This window comes from Myotis brandtii, unplaced genomic scaffold, assembly GCF_000412655.1.
Source record: "Myotis brandtii unplaced genomic scaffold, ASM41265v1 scaffold143, whole genome shotgun sequence".
NCBI classification, from domain to species: domain Eukaryota; kingdom Metazoa; phylum Chordata; class Mammalia; order Chiroptera; family Vespertilionidae; genus Myotis; species Myotis brandtii.
The window spans coordinates 1,109,677-1,129,289 of NW_005355115.1; the positions used below are offsets into that span (position 1 = coordinate 1,109,677).

The following is a 19,613-nucleotide window of genomic DNA, read 5'->3' on the forward strand; positions in this document are numbered from 1 at the left end:
CCACTCCTGTCACAGGATTGATTTTCAAGATCCCTTAGAATGGTCCCCCGGAAGACAGGGACACAAAGCCCCATTGATCTGACTCGGGGGAAGTCAGCGCATTGGAATTTGTTCCTGGCACTGGTCTGAAAGGATTTAAATCCTTAATTGCAGAAAGGAAGTGTCTGATGATTGTTCAAAGTTCCATCTTGCTGGCTGTTGTTGGCACTTCCAAGGGGCAGCTGGTGTGTAGGCAGAGACCCTAGAAGGTTTTAGGTCAGGTCCAAAGCCAAATCCCAGTGCTGGGTGACAGCCGGTAAATTATTTAGCCTCTCTGAGCCTCAGTGTCCTCTGTAATTTAGATTTAACTAGAGGACCAGTGCACGAAATTTGTGCACGGGTAGGGTCCCTAGCAGCTGCCAGCTACCAGCCAAGCCTCCCTTCCCTGGCTGCTGGCCAGGGCCTTCCTTCGTTCCATGCCATTCCATGGTGGTCAGCACGTCATAGCGAGCGGTTGAGCTCCTGGTTGGTCGAACTCCCACCCAAGGGGACAATTTGCATATTAGCCTTTTATTATATAGGATGATATCTCCCTCATAGGGTCGTTGTGAGAATTATATTGGTAATAAATGAAAATAGCTAACTGTCCATGGCACAAGATAGGTGCTCAATAAATGTTAACTTTGTTCACTTATAAAAAGTAAAGCCGTGGTTTCAATCAGCCATTTTCAATGGTCCATTAGGAATCAACTATCCTGGCTTCCAAAATGTGACCACTCACATGCCCCAGGGCAGGAGCGGCCTCTGCTGTCCTGGTTTCTGTGTTCTCCCATCACTGCCTGGAGAGCTGCTGAACACCTGCAAGAGGTGTAGGTGGCGGGCGTGACATTTCTTGGTTCCCAAATATCTTAGCATTTGTCCTACTCTGTGCTCTGCCTGGAGGCCCACTGGGCTCAGAGCTCAAGCTTCGAATAGGCTTGGTACAGGGCCCTGGGAGGCTCCATTGTCACCGAGGTGAACTGTGGTGGGCTGGCCCAAGATATTAGCCACGATTTATGAAATTGTTTCTATGCTAAAACCATTTCCAAGGTCCAAGAACTTTTCAAGAACATTTTTGCAAGTCTAATCTCAAAACTGACATTTTTCCCTTTTTAAAATCATCTTCCCTGAAGCTCTTTTCTAAACACTTTCAGTCGTGACCTTCACTTTATTGTCTGTGCCACCCATTCCCTCTATATTTAGATACTTTTTCATCTCATATCCCCAACTGGAAGTGAAAGTTCTTTGGGCAGGAATTATGACTTATACCAATTTGTGTTTATCATGATTGGTCAAAGACTACCTAACATGTTATAGAGACTCCATCAATATTTGTTAAATAATTTTTTTTTCAATGAAGGGGTAAATGATGCTCAATTCATCGTCTCAATGACACAGTGAGGCAGAGCTTTTCTCTCTGTCCCTATCACCTTTGTTCTTACTTCTCCAGAGCAGTGGGAAGGCATGATAGTGGCTGCTTCTGAGGGTCACTGGGCCAGGGGCCCTTCCCCTTTTTGCTCAGCCCTCACCATGGACTTGACCCCTTTGGCAAAACATTAATTGGTACCTTTGGGAGCACTTTTTAACTCCTTTCCCATATGTGGGTGAACAAAGACCTCAAGGTCACTTCTTGTTTGTTGATTCAGTAATGTATATAAACATTACTTTTGACTCTTTTTTTGCATGCTGTTTATTTTTTAAAGTGATTTTGTTTTCTAAAGTAGAAAATAAAGATTTTTAGAAGCAAAGTCTGTTAAGAAAAAAAGCATTAAAAATTATCACTAGCACCATTGTTCAGCTATTTATAGTTTAGCTGAATTTCTTGTATTTGTTATAAAAAGGTATTATAGGTGAATCTCTAAAAGTCTAATTAAGCATATACAACTTTAGGTCCTTGTGCATAACTGAAAATCTATGTATGACACTAAGCCTTCCCCTAATCCCCCAGCATGATCTCTGACTCTTTAAATAAGATGAATCAAGTATGGAGTCACTATTAATTAAATATAGTAATTCAGCTCTTCCATCTATGAAAAATAGTAGAATGGGCCTGAGTGGGGAGGCAGGAGAAGAGAGCTCTCTGGGAGTCGTACTCCTACTGTAAAACCACACTAGATGATTCATCTCTAGAGTAATTCTTTTGTAATCTGGAAAATGCCACAGAAAGCGGCCCCCCATTGTAGTGGCCTGGGTTTAACACAAGGATCCCTTCCCTGCAGTTTAATGTCTCAGAGGGGAAACAATAAGCGGCATTGAACTTGGCTTTGTGGGAGCACTTCCTTTCACATAATTGCTCTTCCACTTTTGACCACAGAGGGGAGTATTGGAATTATTTTAAGGTCCCCCAAGTTACTTCACAAAAAGGACAGACTTAAGTGACAGGAAGTGTTGTCTGGGTCATATTTCAGGACTGGTTTTCCTAGATGAAATTTCTTTCACAATACAATATTTACTGAAGAAAAAAAAGGAAGCAAAATTCAAGCTTCTTTAAATGATTTTATGTAGGTTTTCTATGTTGTGTAACCTAAAAATAGAAGTAAAAACATTTACCTGAGTTGAAGAAAAGCTAGTTTTTGAGATGTGTAGCAGTATAATTTTATTTTATGATACTACAATGAGGAAAGCTCTGAAATACTTCTGTTTGGTCTGGGGAGAAAACTTGCAAGAATACTGCGTTCGGTAATAACCTATGAACTTTTGAGCATCTCATTATCTTCAGTAGGGTGTGAAAGGACCCCATTTTTTATATGGAGTACTCTCATAATTTAGTTTATGAGATTTTAGATATAGTATCTGGGGTTTACTTAAATTGCCATGTTTCATTTGCAGAATATATGATTTGACAATTCGTTTGTATTTCAAGGAAATTAAATCTCAAAAAATGTTTTTATTTTGGACATGGATTAACAGTCTTAAGTGGCATAATTTTTTGTTTCTAAATATTCACTGTATGCCTGCCCTGGCCAGTGTGCTCAGTGGTTAGAGTGTTGGCACTTGCACTGAAGGGTCTCAGGTTCGATTCCCAATCAAGGGTACATACCTGTTACAGGCTCGATCCCTGGCCCTGGTTGGGGTGTGTTCAGGAGGCAACTGATCCATGTGTCTCTCACATCATGTTTCTCTCGCTCTTTCCCTCCTTACCTTTCATCTCTTCCTCCCTAAAAAAAAAAAAACCCACAACAACAACAATGGAAAAACTAGTATCCTGGAGTGAGGATTAACAAAACAAATAAGCAAAACAAAAAATATTCACTGTATGCCTATGTAATATTTTATATTGTACATTTGTAAAAGAAATCCCATTTTTCACATTTTTTGTATAGATTAATCTATATAAACAACATAGTGAAACTACAGTGAGAATAAAATTATAAATTGGACCTCTTAGAGATAAATACTGTCTCTTTTGTTCATAAAACTTAGTTGTTTTCAAACATGCTCTTCACTAACGTGCTTTTAAGTTTAATTTAAATAATCTCCTTGCTTCTTTTATTTATTTTTTGTTTTTAGAAAATCTTTATTATTGAAAGTATTACATATTTTGAGCCTAATACTAAGTCTGCATTTGTTTACTTTCAAAGAAGGTTGTAATTTTTGATATATGTTTTTCTTTTTAAGATTGCATTTTGGACACTTGGATTTATCCTCTCTCAACCCAGTATTCACAAGGCCATTATGGAAGGCATATCATCTGTGTTTGGTGCAGCAGGTACGAAAGCTGAAATAAATTACATAATTGAAGAGACATCAAATAATGTGTGCTCATTACACATCACGAGCAAAGTCAAAAGCCCGTAATTTTATATAAATTTCTTATAGTCCAAAATTGAACGTAATTTATGTGTTGTAGGACTTACATGGATCAGGTAAAACCCTAGAATTTAATTGCTATCAAGGATTTTAGAGGTCACCTTGCCTAACTCCCTTATTTTCCAAATGACATAAATTCTAGGGAGATGGTGATTTGCCCAACTTCCCTAGTAAACTTAAATATATAATGTGCAGGGCTTTTTCTTCTGGTCTTCTGGCCCCTTACTTCAATTGAGCTACAAATCCGTAGTTTTGGAATTCAGGATTTTCCTTGTTTCATAAAAGTAATATGGTGCGTAGTGCATATATTTCATAACAGTACTAATGGGGTAGGGAAATTAGATAACATTCTACCACCAAAGGAATTTGTTTAAAAGTTACAGTTGTTAGAGATGTCAGGGTTAAAACCAGAGGTAGCAATTGCTCCCTTTCTTTTTTAGTTCAGACTCCATTCTTTTCTTGTCATTTGTTTTAAAAAGCAGAAATAATCTAGAATGGAGAGGGCTAAGCTACTTGTTTATTCAGCATAATTTGACTTGTTTTGGAGTAGATTTAGAAAAACTTAGCTAATATGTCAAATTATGTATTCTAATATGAAAAGAGTAATCCGTAGTTTTGGAATTCAGGATTTTCCTTGTTTCATAAAAGTAATATGGTGCGTAGTGCATATATTTCATAACAGTACTAATGGGGTAGGGAAATTAGATAACATTCTACCACCAAAGGAATTTGTTTAAAAGTTACAGTTGTTAGAGATGTCAGGGTTAAAACCAGAGGTAGCAATTGCTCCCTTTCTTTTTTAGTTCAGACTCCATTCTTTTCTTGTCATTTGTTTTAAAAAGCAGAAATAATCTAGAATGGAGAGGGCTAAGCTACTTGTTTATTCAGCATAATTTGACTTGTTTTGGAGTAGATTTAGAAAAACTTAGCTAATATGTCAAATTATGTATTCTAATATGAAAAGAGTAACAAATGACTTGGTTTGGGGGAAGAAAACAATATAATGGTAGGACAAAAAGGATCATGACAATTAACACTTATCCTTCTGCCCTTCATGATTCCTGAAAATATTTTATTTGGAATTTTAAATTTAACTTTGACTACTTCTTGCTGAGTTAAACCAAAAAGCAAATTGGCTTGACCAATGTGAGTATCTAAGCCCTACAGTTCTGAGCCTTGAGTGTGAATCAGCAGGCGCTGGCTCTCATCTTAGAAATGGTGAGCATTGCACTCACAGAGGACCAACAGTGCCCACAAGGTAGATTTGGAGATATTGTGGAGAATCGAAGAGAAGGCTGCCTTTATGGAGCTTTCATCTACAAATCTAATGGCAATGCACCGGTATGTGCATGCCTGTGTGTCTACAGATGATGAGAGGGAATGTGTCCTTGATTGTCATGAATTCTCCCGTACTATTTCCTCACTAGACCCTTGTCCTGACTTAGGGCTTTCCAAATTCTTGGTCTTTAGGAAATAAAAAAGTACAGATGGGAATGGTGGGAATAATGTGGGAAACCTATCTGACCCCAAGCCACAACACAAATATTACATTAATCTAAATGACTACAATGCTTGAAGCTTGAATTATTGAACACAGTGCTAATGGAGAAAGAGGAATCTTTTTCTCTTCTCCATGATCTGTTTATTTTTAGAACCTATTATTTTCCTTTGACAGAAAATTGCTCCTTCAAATGTAGTACCAGTATACTTATGTCAATGCTTCCAGTTTATGACACTATTGTAGAATTGAAAACGATTTATAAAAAAATATATCAATCATTTCTTGCCATGCTTCTATAGTTCGGATCAGCGCATGCATAAGCCATAGGAGGAGCTCAGGAATTTAGATGTTGTGAGAGGAGACTACATGTCTTTGGTGGTTGATATCAAGGAAGATATCCATGTACCCGTACAAAGGATCCTGTCCAAGAAAGAACGTTAGAGTGCATGGAACAAGGATCCGACTCAGGATGGCAGTTTTCCCATTTGTATGCTCTTTTCTATCACAAGATCACTGTTTCCTTCTTGGAGATGTCCTCGGTGAATTTCCAATTCTGCATCTCTCAAAACTCATCCCTAGAGCCCATCACAGATACTTTACCTATCTTTCTTATAACACAAGTTTAAGGGCAAAGGCTACTACTGTTGCATACTTGGTCTTTTGTGTCTGGCTTCTTTCACTTAACATAATGTTTTATATTGTGATGTTTTACGTTAATTGATTTTCAGATGTTGAACCACCCTTGTATTGCTGGGATAAATCCTACTTAATCACGGTGTATAATCCATATAAAACATATAATTTTTATATATCACTGGATTCAGTTTGTTAGTATTTTGTTGAGGAATTTTACATTAACATTAATAAGGGATATTAGTCTATAGTTTTCTTGCAATGTTTTGGGGTGGTTTTGATAGTAGGATAATTCTAGCTTTATAGAATATCTTCAGAAATGTTCCCTATTCTTCTATTTTTTTCTTTTTGGTAGAATTTTTAAAGGATTGGTGTTAATTCTTCATTAACCATATGGTAGAATTCACCAGTGAAGTAAACTAGTCCAGAGATTTTCTTTGTGAGAGGGTTTTAAAAAAATTAAATATCTCCACTTACAAGCATATTCACATTATCAATTTCTTCTTGAGTTTAGTTTTATAACTTTTTAGGAATTTGCCCATTTCATCTAGGTTATTTAACTTGTTGGCATACAATTATTCACAGTATTCCCCATAATCCTTTTTCTTTCTGTTAGGTCACAAGGAAAACATCTCTCCTCTTCCTTTTGGTAATGTGTTCTTTTTCTTTTTTTTCCTCCCTCCCCCTTGGTAAATGTAGCTAAAGAGTTGCCAGTATTGTTTACAAAGAACTAACTTTTGGTTTTGTCTATTTTGTTTGATTTTATTTTTTCTTTTGATATTCTAGTTTATACTTCATTTATTTCTATTCTAATCTTTATTGTTTATAATTTATATCTCTTTATTGATACTTAGTTCTTTGACTTTTTCAATTCTTTGGATATATTTAAACCATCTAAAGTCTTTTTTAGTAAGCCCAATATCTGAGTTTCTTCAGGGATAGTTTATATTGATTGCTTTTTTCTCTGTGTATGGTCAGTATTTTTTTGTTTCATGTCTTATTTCACATTTCCTTTTGCATGTCTTATCAATTTTTGCTGAAAACTGGATATTTTTAATAACATAATGTGGCAACTCTGGAAATCAGATTCTCCTCTCAGGTTTATTGTTATTGCTGCTTATTGTTGTTTGTTTTAGTAACTTAGTTTGTATTCCTTATCATATGTGGCCACTTATGTCTCTACTTTGTTAGTTTAGTGGTCAACCGATACTTGAGCAGAGTATTTTTACACTAGGAACCAACAAGTCTCCCATTTTTGCCAAGGGACTCTGTGTGCATGTTGAGGCCTACTTCAACACGTGGCCGGCAATTGACAATTCTGCCTTAGCTTTTACTTCCTGCTTGCACAGAACCTCAAAGTCAGCTATCGGTGAAACATTGGGACTTCTCAGATCTTTTCGGAGCATGAGTAAAGCCCTGGGCATTTGTTCAGTACTACACAAGTGCCTGGCCTTCCATATTTCCAGGAATGCACTGGAACTCTTCAAAGCCCTTAGGACATCTCATTTCCTAGCTTTTTATTTTAATATTTTGGGTTTACTTGTTGTTTGTCCCAACTGTTATCTCTTGCTTCAGGTAGCTGCCAAGTTAAACAATTATCTTTAAAAGTTTTCAGCCAACATCCCGGAGGAAAAGACTTTTTCCACTGGGGAGCTCCAAGTCAGGTCAGATGAAGACAGTCTTGCAAGTGGGGTTTTCCAGGGGACTGCCACACAGGTCAAGTAATGATAATTTTCTAGGAACGAAGCTTCGGAGTAGTTCCAATCCTATTCTACCCCCTCTGGTGACTGCAGGGCAACTGATTGCACTATGACTGCAGATATTGATATTCAAGGTTACTGTGGAGCTTTAGAGAGGGGGATGGCAATAGGGCAAGCTAAAATGTCATTAAGCTTGCTGTTTTTACCATGATTCAGCCATTTTTCTTGGATAAGCACTCCCTGAATTGCTGTAAGCCCTTGGTTAATTTTCAGAGTTCTGAAAAAGTGATCCTGAACATTTTTACCATATTTCTCATTGGTTCTAAAGAGGGAGTTTTTGAAGTCCTTTTTTTAGCTGACATAACCTTGAACCATACGTTTTAAGATTTCTTTTAGGAAACCTTCCAGATGGATTAAGCCTTCACTCCTCCCTTCATGGACTTGGCACTGTGAGAAATGCCAGGGCTGTGAAGGGGAGTGAGGTATAGTGCAAGGTGCTCTCAAGGAAGCTCATGAATTGCTTTTCTGTCATGTGGAAGCAGGTTGGGGGGTATCTAGCAGATGTTAGGAGAGAAAAAGGAATATTTATGTTGTTTCTTTGGAGATGTGTACCTGCTGGTGAATTCTGTAGGTTTTCTGTGCCTGGAACCTTTCTCTTGTACTTGTTCATCATTCAGCTTGAATGTCATTTCCTCAGACAGGACTTGTAGACTTACCCTACCTAAAGACACTTTCCCTAGCTCTGCCCCAGTGCTGCTCTGGCTCAACTTACTCCTTATTTCCTTCATTCGCATGATTATTTATTTATTAGTGTATTTATTTATTTATCCTCCACCGCCTTCACCAGAACATAATCTCTCCAACAACAGCAACAATGCCTGTTGTGCTCTCTATAGTATCTCCAACTGCCTAGAACCAAAAAATTACTCAACAGATATTTTCTGAATGAACTTAATGAACAAATATCAGGATATATTTTTAAGAGATGAGTGTCTTGGTCTAGCCTTCATTTGCAGCTCTGTCTCCTATCCCATTAAACAGTTCAGAGGACATGAGTGTTTTATGTAAAGAAGTTTTGACAATTTTCTGCACTGAATTTTTGAGTTAGCAGAACCCTAGCCTCAGCCAATATCTAATCAGTAATATGGGACGCTGAGTCATTTCAAACCCAAGAATCCATATGAGTGGTAATGAATGCTAGCATTTCTCAGAGTTTTGAGTTCTGTAAAGCATTTTCTTGCCTAAATTTTATTTTATCCCTTGATCTTCAGTGCAACCTACATTATCATGTCATGGAGAAGCTGATAAAGAATATTTTACTTTGATACAGAGTTTTGGGGTATAATTCCTAGAAATTAGTCCTTTAGTTTTAACTTTGAATTTATAAATTACAACATATTATTTCAATAACTTGTCATAACCTCAGAAACACAGTATAAGAACTGAGATCAGATTTCCTGGGTTTAAACCCACCATCCTTATTTAATTTACCAAATTTTTGAAGCCTGTTTTCTCTTTGGAATAATGGCAAAATAAGAATGCCCAGCTCATGGAATTATTAGGAGACTATCTACACTAATGAAAGAGAAACATGCAAATTAACCATCCTTATTTAATTTACCAAATTTTTGAAGCCTGTTTTCTCTTTGGAATAATGGCAAAATAAGAATGCCCATCTCATGGAATTATTAGGAGACTATCTACACTAATAAAAGAGAAACATGCAAATTAACCATCACTCCGCCACTCCACTATACCCACCAGCCAAACAGAGCGACTATGCAAATTAACCCAACTAAGATGGTGGTTAATTTGCATATGCAGGCATGGAGCAAAGACTGAAGACGACTGAAGATGGCGGCAGCCACGGAGCTGGAGCGAGCAGGAGGTTTGGGTTGCCCCCGGTGACGGAGGAAGCCAAGCTTCCCGCCGGTCCTGGACTCCGCTCAAGGAGTGGCTGGGGGCCTGGATTGCCAGGGGCAACCCAGGCTTCCAGGCCGCCCTGGGCTCCACTCAAGGAGGGGCCTGGGGCCTGGGTCGTAGGGGGCCTGGGTCGCTGGGGGCGATGCAGGCCTCTAGCCCGCCCTGGGCTCTGCTCGAGGAACTGGAAAAAAAAAATAAAGGCTGGGAGCAGCTGGAGCGGAGAAGCCAATCCTTGCTGCTGCGGCCACAGCGGAGAAGCCAAGCATTGCTGCTGCGGCCAGACCAAGGGCCTTGGTCCCAGGTGCCGGAGGAAAACCGGTGCCGCAGCCAGGGGAAGGAAGGCCTATTGCGTGAATCTTCATGCAATGGGCCACTAGTCTATATATTTAAAACCCTAATATGCAAATGGACCGAACAGTGGAACAACTGAACAACGGGTTGCTATGATGTGTGCTGATCACCAGGGGGTGTGCGCGGAACATGGCAGGCATCAACTATGGCAGGATGGTGGAGCAGGTGAATGGGAGTGCCAGACCAAGGCAGGGCACTGATTGCTGTCATCAGGGTGAGCCTCTGGTAGTTACTGAAAATTCTTTGCTCCTGCGTGCCATGGTCCCATCAGGCACTGGCACCTGCTGCCAGCGCCAGCCCCGCTCTCGTCTGTTGCCGGCACTGGAGCCACTGTTCACACCCGCTGCCGGTGCCCAGCGCCAGCCCCAATCACTCGGCGCTGTCAGCAGGTGTGAGCGCCAGCTGCTGGTGCCGAACGCCCCTCAGGGCTTCTCCACCTCCCCCTGCTCCTGAGGGGTGATTGGGGCAGCAGCTGCCGCTCACACCCTGTGACAGCACCGGCCCCGCTTGCACCCACCAGAGATTTCCCAGCGGCTGCATTTCCTCCACCACTTCCTGCCTCCACCTGAATGGCCCCGCTTGCACCCACCAGAGATTTCCCAGTGGCTGGGCTGCATTTCCTCCACCACTTCCTGCCTCCACCTGAAGTGTGTCTTGTGATACTGCAGCCCACTCTCTCCTTTCTTATTGCATAGCTTCAGCAGGTGGGAAGAGATACCTCTGGTGACTGTAGATTATTTGATATCCCTCTTCAAATGTACAAACCCGGAGAAGGTCCTACTCTGGCACTTCCTGTTTTATTAAAGCTTCCTATTCTCTCACCGCAGTGCAGCACCTGTAACCCGTTTTGTTTATCCTCTACATTTCTCATTTGGATGCAGTTCTTCTTTTCAGTGTCCTGTTGGAGAATTATTCAGGCATTTGGATAATCTTTTTTCCTCTTTAGAAAAGACTGAGGTAAAGATCTTTAAGTTGAGTCAACATCTCTCCAGAGAACACAATCCAAATTTAGAATCATCATGCAGTTTATAAGGGTGTTTCTAGATCAAAATTTATTTTATGTCTTATTATCTACCCATTGTTATCTTATTTGGTCAATATCTCACTCTTTTATTTATTCAATATTGGAATGTTCTTAAAAGTGTTATGATATAAAGCAGGGTATATTTTACATTTCCATAAGTGAGAAACTGATAACCTATTTTTAATATATGAGAGAAGTATTTCTTAAAATAACAGGATTTTCCCTCCAGAAGGGAATCTTACATGGTTGACTTGGTATAGTAGCATTAAACTTTTCTTGAATTGATAGAATAAAATTTGGTATATTTTTATAAGTGCATGGGAAAGGGTTGGGGAGGGTCAGTCTGTTGATTCTTAACTCCTTCCCCTCCTCCCCTGGAGGGACAGATAAAACAGTGGTGTGGGACAGGTACCATACGCTGCACACACTTTAAGCAGAGATAAAAGAGTGTTCATGGTGCCTGAAGCAAGGCAGAATGTTCCCACACCAGGGGGTGAGTCCTGCCCAGGCTGTGTGGGCTCTTCGTCTCTTGGGAAGGAGTGTCCCAGGCTCAAGGGCCATTCTAATGTGACTGAGCTGGGTTGAAAGACCGCACATGATGGTCTTTCCCAACAGTAGGAATATGTGTTTTTGATAATAAAATTTTATGCTAAATCCTTCAGACAAAAGGATTTAGCTATACCAAGGATTTAGCCAAAAAGCCATACCCACCCTGGACAAGTCAGAATAACCAGAGTTGAAAGCTCAAAAACGACTGAGGTAGTTGGCAGTAGCTTGTGGTTAGAGGGAAGAATTGAAGGAGATGTGGCTGCAGCTGTGATCCCTAATGCCTCACCCGTATTCAGAGTCCATGGACAGCCTCCAGGCTTATTCTTTGTTTTCCCCACACTTTTTCCACCACAAGTGTCGTAAGCTGCTTTTTAAATCTTCTTTTCCATTTATATCTGTCCTTTCTATTCATGTAACTGGTGTTTCTCTTGCATAAAGAAATTGGGTTGGTGTACAACCTATATGGAGGAATTCTAACATTTTATAAAATCATATGTTTTAATAAAACAACCTTAATTAAGAAAACAGTCTACCAATTTAAAGGCCAAACCTTTTAGAATTAATATACATTTAATTAATTATAATGAGAATTCCAATTTTGGGGGGGAAAATGAACTGAGCGACTTAATATTATTTGAAAAGTAAATGTGAGTAGGCATCAGAATTATTATAAACATAAACTAGTAAGGCCAGACCTGCCCTACCAGGTATTAACACCGATGATAAGGCTGCTATAAAAAAAATAGGACACAACTGTTACAGGAAAATTAGTGGATCAGCACAACCCTTATTTATTTGCCATTTGCCAGCAGAAAGCAAATTCACAATCTTTTCTTTCAAAGCTAAAAATAATTAGAGGAGAAAAGTAATGTTTCCACTCTATTTAACATTCTTGAGGGAAAAGTTTCTCAACTATCAACAGTTAAGGTAAATTTATATTCAAGAAACCTGCAGTCATTGGGCAGACTCAATAAAGAGTTCATAGGGAACTGTGGTGAACTAGAAAGCATTGAATGTCGTAGGCTGTCACACACATCCTAATCATTCCTCTACTCTCATCTTCTCTCTCTTGAACTTGCTATAAATTTAACTTAATATCTTTCTCACAGAATTTGGTCTCAGAACGTTTACAGTATTGCACATACACAATAATGTACGTGCACAATAATGAAATTAATCTTTTGTAAACAAACAAACCCCGCGTATATATTTTTCTCTATGAAAGAAATATTTGGTAGATAACACAGAATACTGTTTTTTAACTTGATTTTTTGGAAGGTTTTCAGCACTGTAAGCTTACTGTTTGCTTGATAAGGTAGAGCAAGCCATGTGTTTCCGAGAAGGGTGGACGCAGCTTATCTTTTGCATTCGTGTTCTCACCTCTGGAGCTTGCCTGACTGGACCTCTCTCTATCAGCCCTTTCTTCACATTCCAGAGGTTTCTGTGAGATATCTGAATGAGACAGCAGGACCTAGCTAACCTCCAGGGATCTGTTCTGCTCTTTTCTTTCATTAATTCATTACCTTTTTCATCTCTCTCCCTCTTCCCTCCCTCTTGTTGTGTGTGTGTGTGTTAAGAAATTATATATACTCTCTACTTTAGGTGCCCAATAAACCCCCATTCTATGTCTTCAGATGCCATAAATCCAGAGTCGCCCTGTACTATATGCAGAAGGATCAGAATCAGATCAGGACGTCTGCAAGAGGGAGGAGGACAAAGGCAGGGTGGCAGGGAGAAGGGAGGAGGGGAAGGAGGATTGGAGATTGGAGGGCCTTCTTCCATGGTAGGCTGCATTTTTATTTTTATTTTTTTAAATATATTTTATTGATTTTTTACAGAGAGGAAGGGAGAGGGATAGAGAGTTAGAAACATCGATGAGAGAGAAACATCGATCAGCTGCCTCCTGCACACCCCCTACTGGGGATGTGCCCGCAACCAACGTACATGCCCTTGACCGGAATCGAACCCGGGACCCTTGAGTCCGCAGGCTGACGCTCTATCCACTGAGCCAAACCAGCTAGGGCTAGGCTGCATTTTTAAAAGCTCAACTCTCCTATGCAAGTGAAGCCCTGTTCTATTCCTCAGGCCTCACTGCCTAGTGACCTTTCTGTCACTCCCTTCTTAAAACCAAAACAGCATCTCCCTTTTTATTTGATGGCTCATCAGTTTATTATTCCCTTAATTCTTAGAGATGGGAAACATGGCTCAGCTCAACAAGTTGAAAACAAGTACATTTTTTAAATTGTATTTTTCAATTACAGTTTACATTCAGTATCCTATTTCTACTACTCTTTGTTTCTCAATTCTGGTCTCTCCCTGTCCTAGTTTCGGGTGTACAGCATAGTGGTTAGATAGTTATATACTTTACAAAGTGGTCCCCCACCCCCATATTTCCAGTATCCACCTGGCACCATCCATAGTTATTACAATATTATTGACTATACTCCCTATGCTGTATGTTACATCCCCATGACTGTTTTGTAACTACCAAGTTGTACCTCTTACTCCCTTCACCTTTTTCATCCATCCTCCCTCCCCACTCCCCTCTGCTAAACATCAGTCTGCTCTTCAAAGAGCCTCTCCCTTTCTTGCCCTAGCAGGTTTGGCTCAGTGGATAGTGTGTTGGCCTTCAGACTAAGGGTCCCAGGTTCAATTTTGGTCAAGGACACATGCCTGGGTTGTGGGCTCTATCCCATCCCCAATAGAGGGTATGCAGGAGGCAACCGATCAATGATTTTCTCTCATCATTGATGTTTCTATTTCTCTCTCCCTCTCCCTTCCTCTCTGAAATCAATTAAAAAAATATATAAATTTTTTATAAAGCCTCTCCCTTTCTTAACACACTCTGTAGAATCTTTTGCATCCATGTCCTACTCATGTCAATGGGGAAGGTCCAGCCACAGACATAATTTGCAACATTATGAAAAACCTGGGTCTTGTTGTGTAGATAATTAAGTCCCTCGAATGTGCATCTTGCTTAACCAGCTTAGCTCTGTGACCTTATTTACTCACTAATTCTCTTTCATTTCTCTCTTCCTATTTCTGCTACTCTTTGTTTCTCAATTCTGGTCTCCCTCTGTCCTGGGCATTTCTCCCACTATCTCTTAGTCTGCAGGGATAGAGGGTAATACATATTTGGAGAAGGGAAAGGTCATTGGGGTCTTTATACACAATTTAAAATTAAGTTGCCCTTTAAATACTCAAAGATCAGTTTCACAGTATTTCTTTATCAAATTTAAAAGAATAATTGTAGAAAGGGGTTTATTGCTTTTCCCATTTGGGAAACAAGTCAACAAAATCTCACTGAAAATTTCCAAAAATCTGTAACCAGCATGTTCTCACTACCTATAAATAACTGTTGTAAGGTCTTTTGAGATATAAAGCTTATTATAAGCGATGTTATCTATTTCAGTACATTTTATCCACTATTCTCTCTATTTGCAGTATACTAACCTTTCCCAGTGAACATGGGTTTCTTCTGGGAGAAAAAAAACCAATAACTTTTTAAATATAAGAATACTAGGGGCCCAGTGCACGAATTTGTGTACCTTGAAAGGAACTGTGGGCCACGAGGCTGTGGTAAGCACAGGGGCATGTCTTGGCTCATCCTCCGTGCCCCTGCCCTGCCCCTCCCACCATGGCCCCCAGTCCCCTGTTTGCCAGCAGCCCTGCTCCCACTGCCACTGCTCCCACCCACTGATGGTGCGGAACACAGCAGTGGGTACGAGCGGGGCTGGCGCCATCCATGGGTGCAAGTGGTGGCTGCTGCCCCGATCGCCCCTCAGGAGCAGGGGGAAGTGGAGAAGCCTTCGGGGTGAGCAGGACTGGCAGCCACCGATCGCACCCGCTGATGGTGCGAGCGATCGGGACAGGACCAGCTGCAGGTGTGAGCGGGGCTGGTGCTGGCAGTGGGTGTGAGTGGCAGCTCTGGCGCCAGCAGTGGGTGTGAGCAGGGCCGGCGCTGGCAGCAGGTGCGAGTGCCAGGCAGGACTGTGGTGCACAGGAGCAAAGAACTTTCAGTAACCACCGGAGGCTCACTCGATGACAGTGACCAGAACACCCCATCTTGGTCTGGCGCCCCTGCTCACCTGCTCCACCATCCCACTGCAACCAACACCGGCAATGTTCCACACACGCCCCGTGGTGGTCAGCACACGTCATAGTGACCAGTTGTTTGGTTGTTCCGCTGTTTGATCTATTTGCATATTAGCCTTTTATTATATAGGATATTCCTGGCATAAAATAGAGGTATAATTTTTAAAAATTGAACTTTTGGACATTACTTAAAATATTCAAGTTTTTAAAATTTCTGAAATGAAGGAAAGAATGTAAGATACTGATTTTATTCCCCTGTGGATATAAGCTATTTACTATTTTTCTTTAGCTTTGTTTCTGTTCTCTAAAAATGGATTTTTTTTTCAGAAGTTTTTCTTGAGGTCTATGGTTGAGAAAATAAGCCAGGAAACTAGTTTCTTGCCCTTAATCTCTTTCTACAGTTGATCTCATTGCTTCGTTATTTTTTAGTAGAATTCATAGAAATGCTTTTTTTTTTAAGCGATTACATAATTTCCCTAATAACAGTCTAAAATAAACACTAATTTTTATTAGTTGACTTTTACTTTTTAAATAAATTATCATAAAATTTTGGAAGCGAATTTCCTGACCGAATTTTGATAGGAATCATTGCTTAAGGTTATTACATCAGTTTCTTTATTTTTCAACCTTTATGTCATGCATTTTTGTCCCACGTTCATTCTTCATGTGTACTGTGACCTTTTGCATACACCTTTAAGTATTTTAAACAAGCTGTTCTGTGAATATAAAAAGGCAGCCTCTGCAAAGGAAAGCTTAACTCACAGCAGAGAACAACAAACAGAACTGAGAATCCATGCTTTCAAAAGTAAAGAAAGAGGTGGAGGGATGTGGAGGGATGCACTGTTTACATTTCAGTGGAGCTTATTATTTGCTTTTCTTCATCTTTCCATGTGTCCCTTGGTAGCACCTACATCTGTCTTTCATTTGTGGGAAGCACAGGGGCCCTCGGTATTCAACCCCACTTTGCAACCTCACCTTCTGATTCAGTGTTTTCTTTTTAAATATATTTTATTGATATATTTTTACAGAGAGGAAGGGAGAGGGATAGAGAGTTAGAAGCATTGATGAGAGAGAAACGTCAATCATTTGCCTCCTGTACACCCCCTACTGGGGATGTGCCTGCAACCGAGGTACATGCCCTTGACCGGAATCAAACCTGGGACCCTTCAGTCCGAAGGCTGACGCACTATCCACTGAGCCAAACCGGTTAGGGCTGATTCAGTGTTTTTAGAATATATCTCAAAAGGTCTGAATGACACAACAGATATCTACCATTCCTTTTCTTTTCTTTCAAAACATGGATTATTCCCCCCAAATTATTAGTTAAGTCCTTATGTAATATTACCCCAGGACTATAGAAAGAGATTTTCTATATTTTATATTACGTGTGTGTGTGTGTGTGTGTGTGTGTGTGTGTGTGTGTGTGTGTAAGGGACAGGGGCTTAAATATTAAGGCACCAGAATAGCCACCTCTCACACTTTGATGATTGTATTTTATTTGTGTTTATTTTCTTTAAGTCCAAGAAATCATATTTTTATGATTAATTTTGGTATGTAAGTGCCTTTTCTTTCTGCCTGGGTGAGCCTCACTCATCCCTGCAGGCTTACTAGTAGCTGAAACTCCAGTCCTAGTCAGGAGGCGATGAACACAGCTGCCACTTGAATCCTCTCTCATGAAACTTCTATTATGGTTATTTATATCTAGATAAGATGTTGGGTCCTTGTGTCCATGCTCCTTTAAGGCAATGGCTGTATTTTTCTCCTTCCTTTCTCCTCTGAGGGGAAGTGATGGAACACAGTGATCAAGGGCAAGGGTTTCCAATGTAGGAAGACATGGGTTTGAAGCACAGGGGCTGGTCTTCCCACACAATAATCTCTCTGAGGCTTGATCGCTGGCAGAGAGTTATAAGAAATAAATGAAGTGGCCCAAAGTATCTGTGACGTTAGGTGGTTAATAAATTAATATTATTCTCTTCCTGCCTCTTATGGCACCTGTGCATAGGCTAGCATGTGACAGATATGAAGCAAATTTCTATTGAGTGAATAAGTGGGTGAAATAATAGAATTTCAATCCATTATATAACCTTAACAAATATAATTTATAGTTACTCTGTTACTTCTTTTATTTGATTTCAAATATCCTAATATTTGGTTTGACTTTCATTGCATTTATGCCCATGGTTAAACAACAATCTCTGAATTTTACCCGAAATCACCCATGATTTCTTCCCTAGATGTCTTCTGCACTGGTCCTGGGTGGCTTTAGGTTCTCGCGCACTTGATGATGAACTTGGCATGCTTCCAAGTGAAGCCTCCTAATTTTAGAGTCAAAACGCTGGGGGAACAAACCACAGATGTGCATTGAAATATGCACAGTATGAGTACAGAGCCTTTTCTAAGAGTTATAATAAGAAAGGTCTTTAACCTAAAGATGTTGTTTGAAAACTTAGCATATTTCCTTTTTTTCTTTGAATAATCCAAGAATACTACCTTGCTTTTCCCACATCACATTGGGTTTTGAGAAACTAAAAATATTTTATCAAAACATTTGTTCTCCAAGAGTAGTCTACAGCTCTCATATTTTTATAGGTCATAATAGATTTTAAATATTACATTCAACTCAAAAGAAGCTTTTCGTTCTATATTACATAACACAAAACATTTTTGCACTTTATAATTCAATTACTCTAATAATAACTTTTATAAAATCTCTTTTTTTTCTAAAAAGAGGTCAGAAAAATAAAATAGAAGATAATATTCTATATAATAAAAGAGAAACATGTAAATTGACCATCCCATCACTATGCCCACCAGCCAAACAGGCGTGAGTATGCAAATTAACCCAACAAAGATGGCGGGTTAATTTGGAACAAACCACAGATGTGCATTGAAATATGCACAGTATGAGTACAGAGCCTTTTCTAAGAGTTATAATAAGAAAGGTCTTTAACCTAAAGATGTTGTTTGAAAACTTAGCATATTTCCTTTTTTTCTTTGAATAATCCAAGAATACTACCTTGCTTTTCCCACATCACACTGGGTTTTGAGAAACTAAAAATATTTTATCAAAACATTTGTTCTCCAAGAGTAGTCTACAGCTCTCATATTTTTATAGGTCATAATAGATTTTAAATATTACATTCAACTCAAAAGAAGCTTTTCTTTCTATATTACATAACACAAAACATTTTTGCACTTTATAATTCAATTACTCTAATAATAACTTTTATAAAATCTCCTTTTTTCTAAAAAGTAATAAAGAGGTCAGAAAAATAAAATAAAAGATAATATTCTATATAATAAAAGAGAAACATGTAAATTGACCATCCCTCCACTATGCCCACCAGCCAAGCAGGAGTGAGTATGCAAATTAACCCAACAAAGATGGCGGGTTCATTTGCATATACAGGTGCTGGGCGGAGAGTAGAGCAGGAGAGCTGGTGGAGAGTGGAGCGTCTTGGGGAACTTGGCTCCCCAGCTGCCAGACAGAGAGCAGAGAGAGAGAGAGCTGGCGGCTTGGAGGACTTGGCAGAGTGGGAGGCCATGAGATGGAGACAAAGCAGGAAAGGAAAACCAAGAGCACGGGGAGCCCCAGGAATTCTGGGAATAGTAGTTCTGGTGGCAGACAGATCTCCTAGACCCATGGTCGGCAAACTGAGGCTCACGAGCCACATGTGGCTCTTTGGCCCCTTAAGTGTGGCTCTTCCTAAGCCTTATGGAGTACCCTAATTAAGTTAATAACAATGTACCTACCTATATAGTTTAACTTTTAAAAATTTGGCTCTCAAAAGAAATTTCAATCGTCGTACTGTTGATATTTGGTTTTGTTGACTAATGAGTTTGCTGACCACTGTCCTAGACACTAGAGCAAAGTGAGCCTGGAGCAAGTTACTGTTGCGGTGTGGGATGGAGGGAAAGCAAAGGTGAGAGACATTAGTAAAATCAGAGTGTCTAGGAAAAATAAAAGGGAAGATATCCTAAAACTTCCAGGAAATCTCCACCAATGAAG

At 39.7% G+C, this 19,613-nt stretch overlaps 1 protein-coding gene across 7 annotated transcripts in view; it reads left to right on the top strand.

Moving 5' to 3' along the window:
* Positions 1-19,613, top strand: part of LOC102256355 (24-hydroxycholesterol 7-alpha-hydroxylase) — a 70,814-nt gene that overhangs the window by 20,240 nt on the left and 30,961 nt on the right. For 4 of the 7 annotated variants that reach the window (XM_014535354.1, XM_014535351.1, XM_014535352.1 and 1 more), the window contains exons 7-8: positions 3,637-3,727; positions 6,579-6,611. In XM_014535354.1, coding sequence (XP_014390840.1) covers positions 3,637-3,727; positions 6,579-6,611 — 124 coding nt within the window. The remainder of the gene's footprint in view (positions 1-3,636; positions 3,728-6,578; positions 6,612-19,613) is intronic. The other 3 variants (XM_005860938.2, XM_014535353.1, XM_005860937.2) reach the window with 1 other exon arrangement.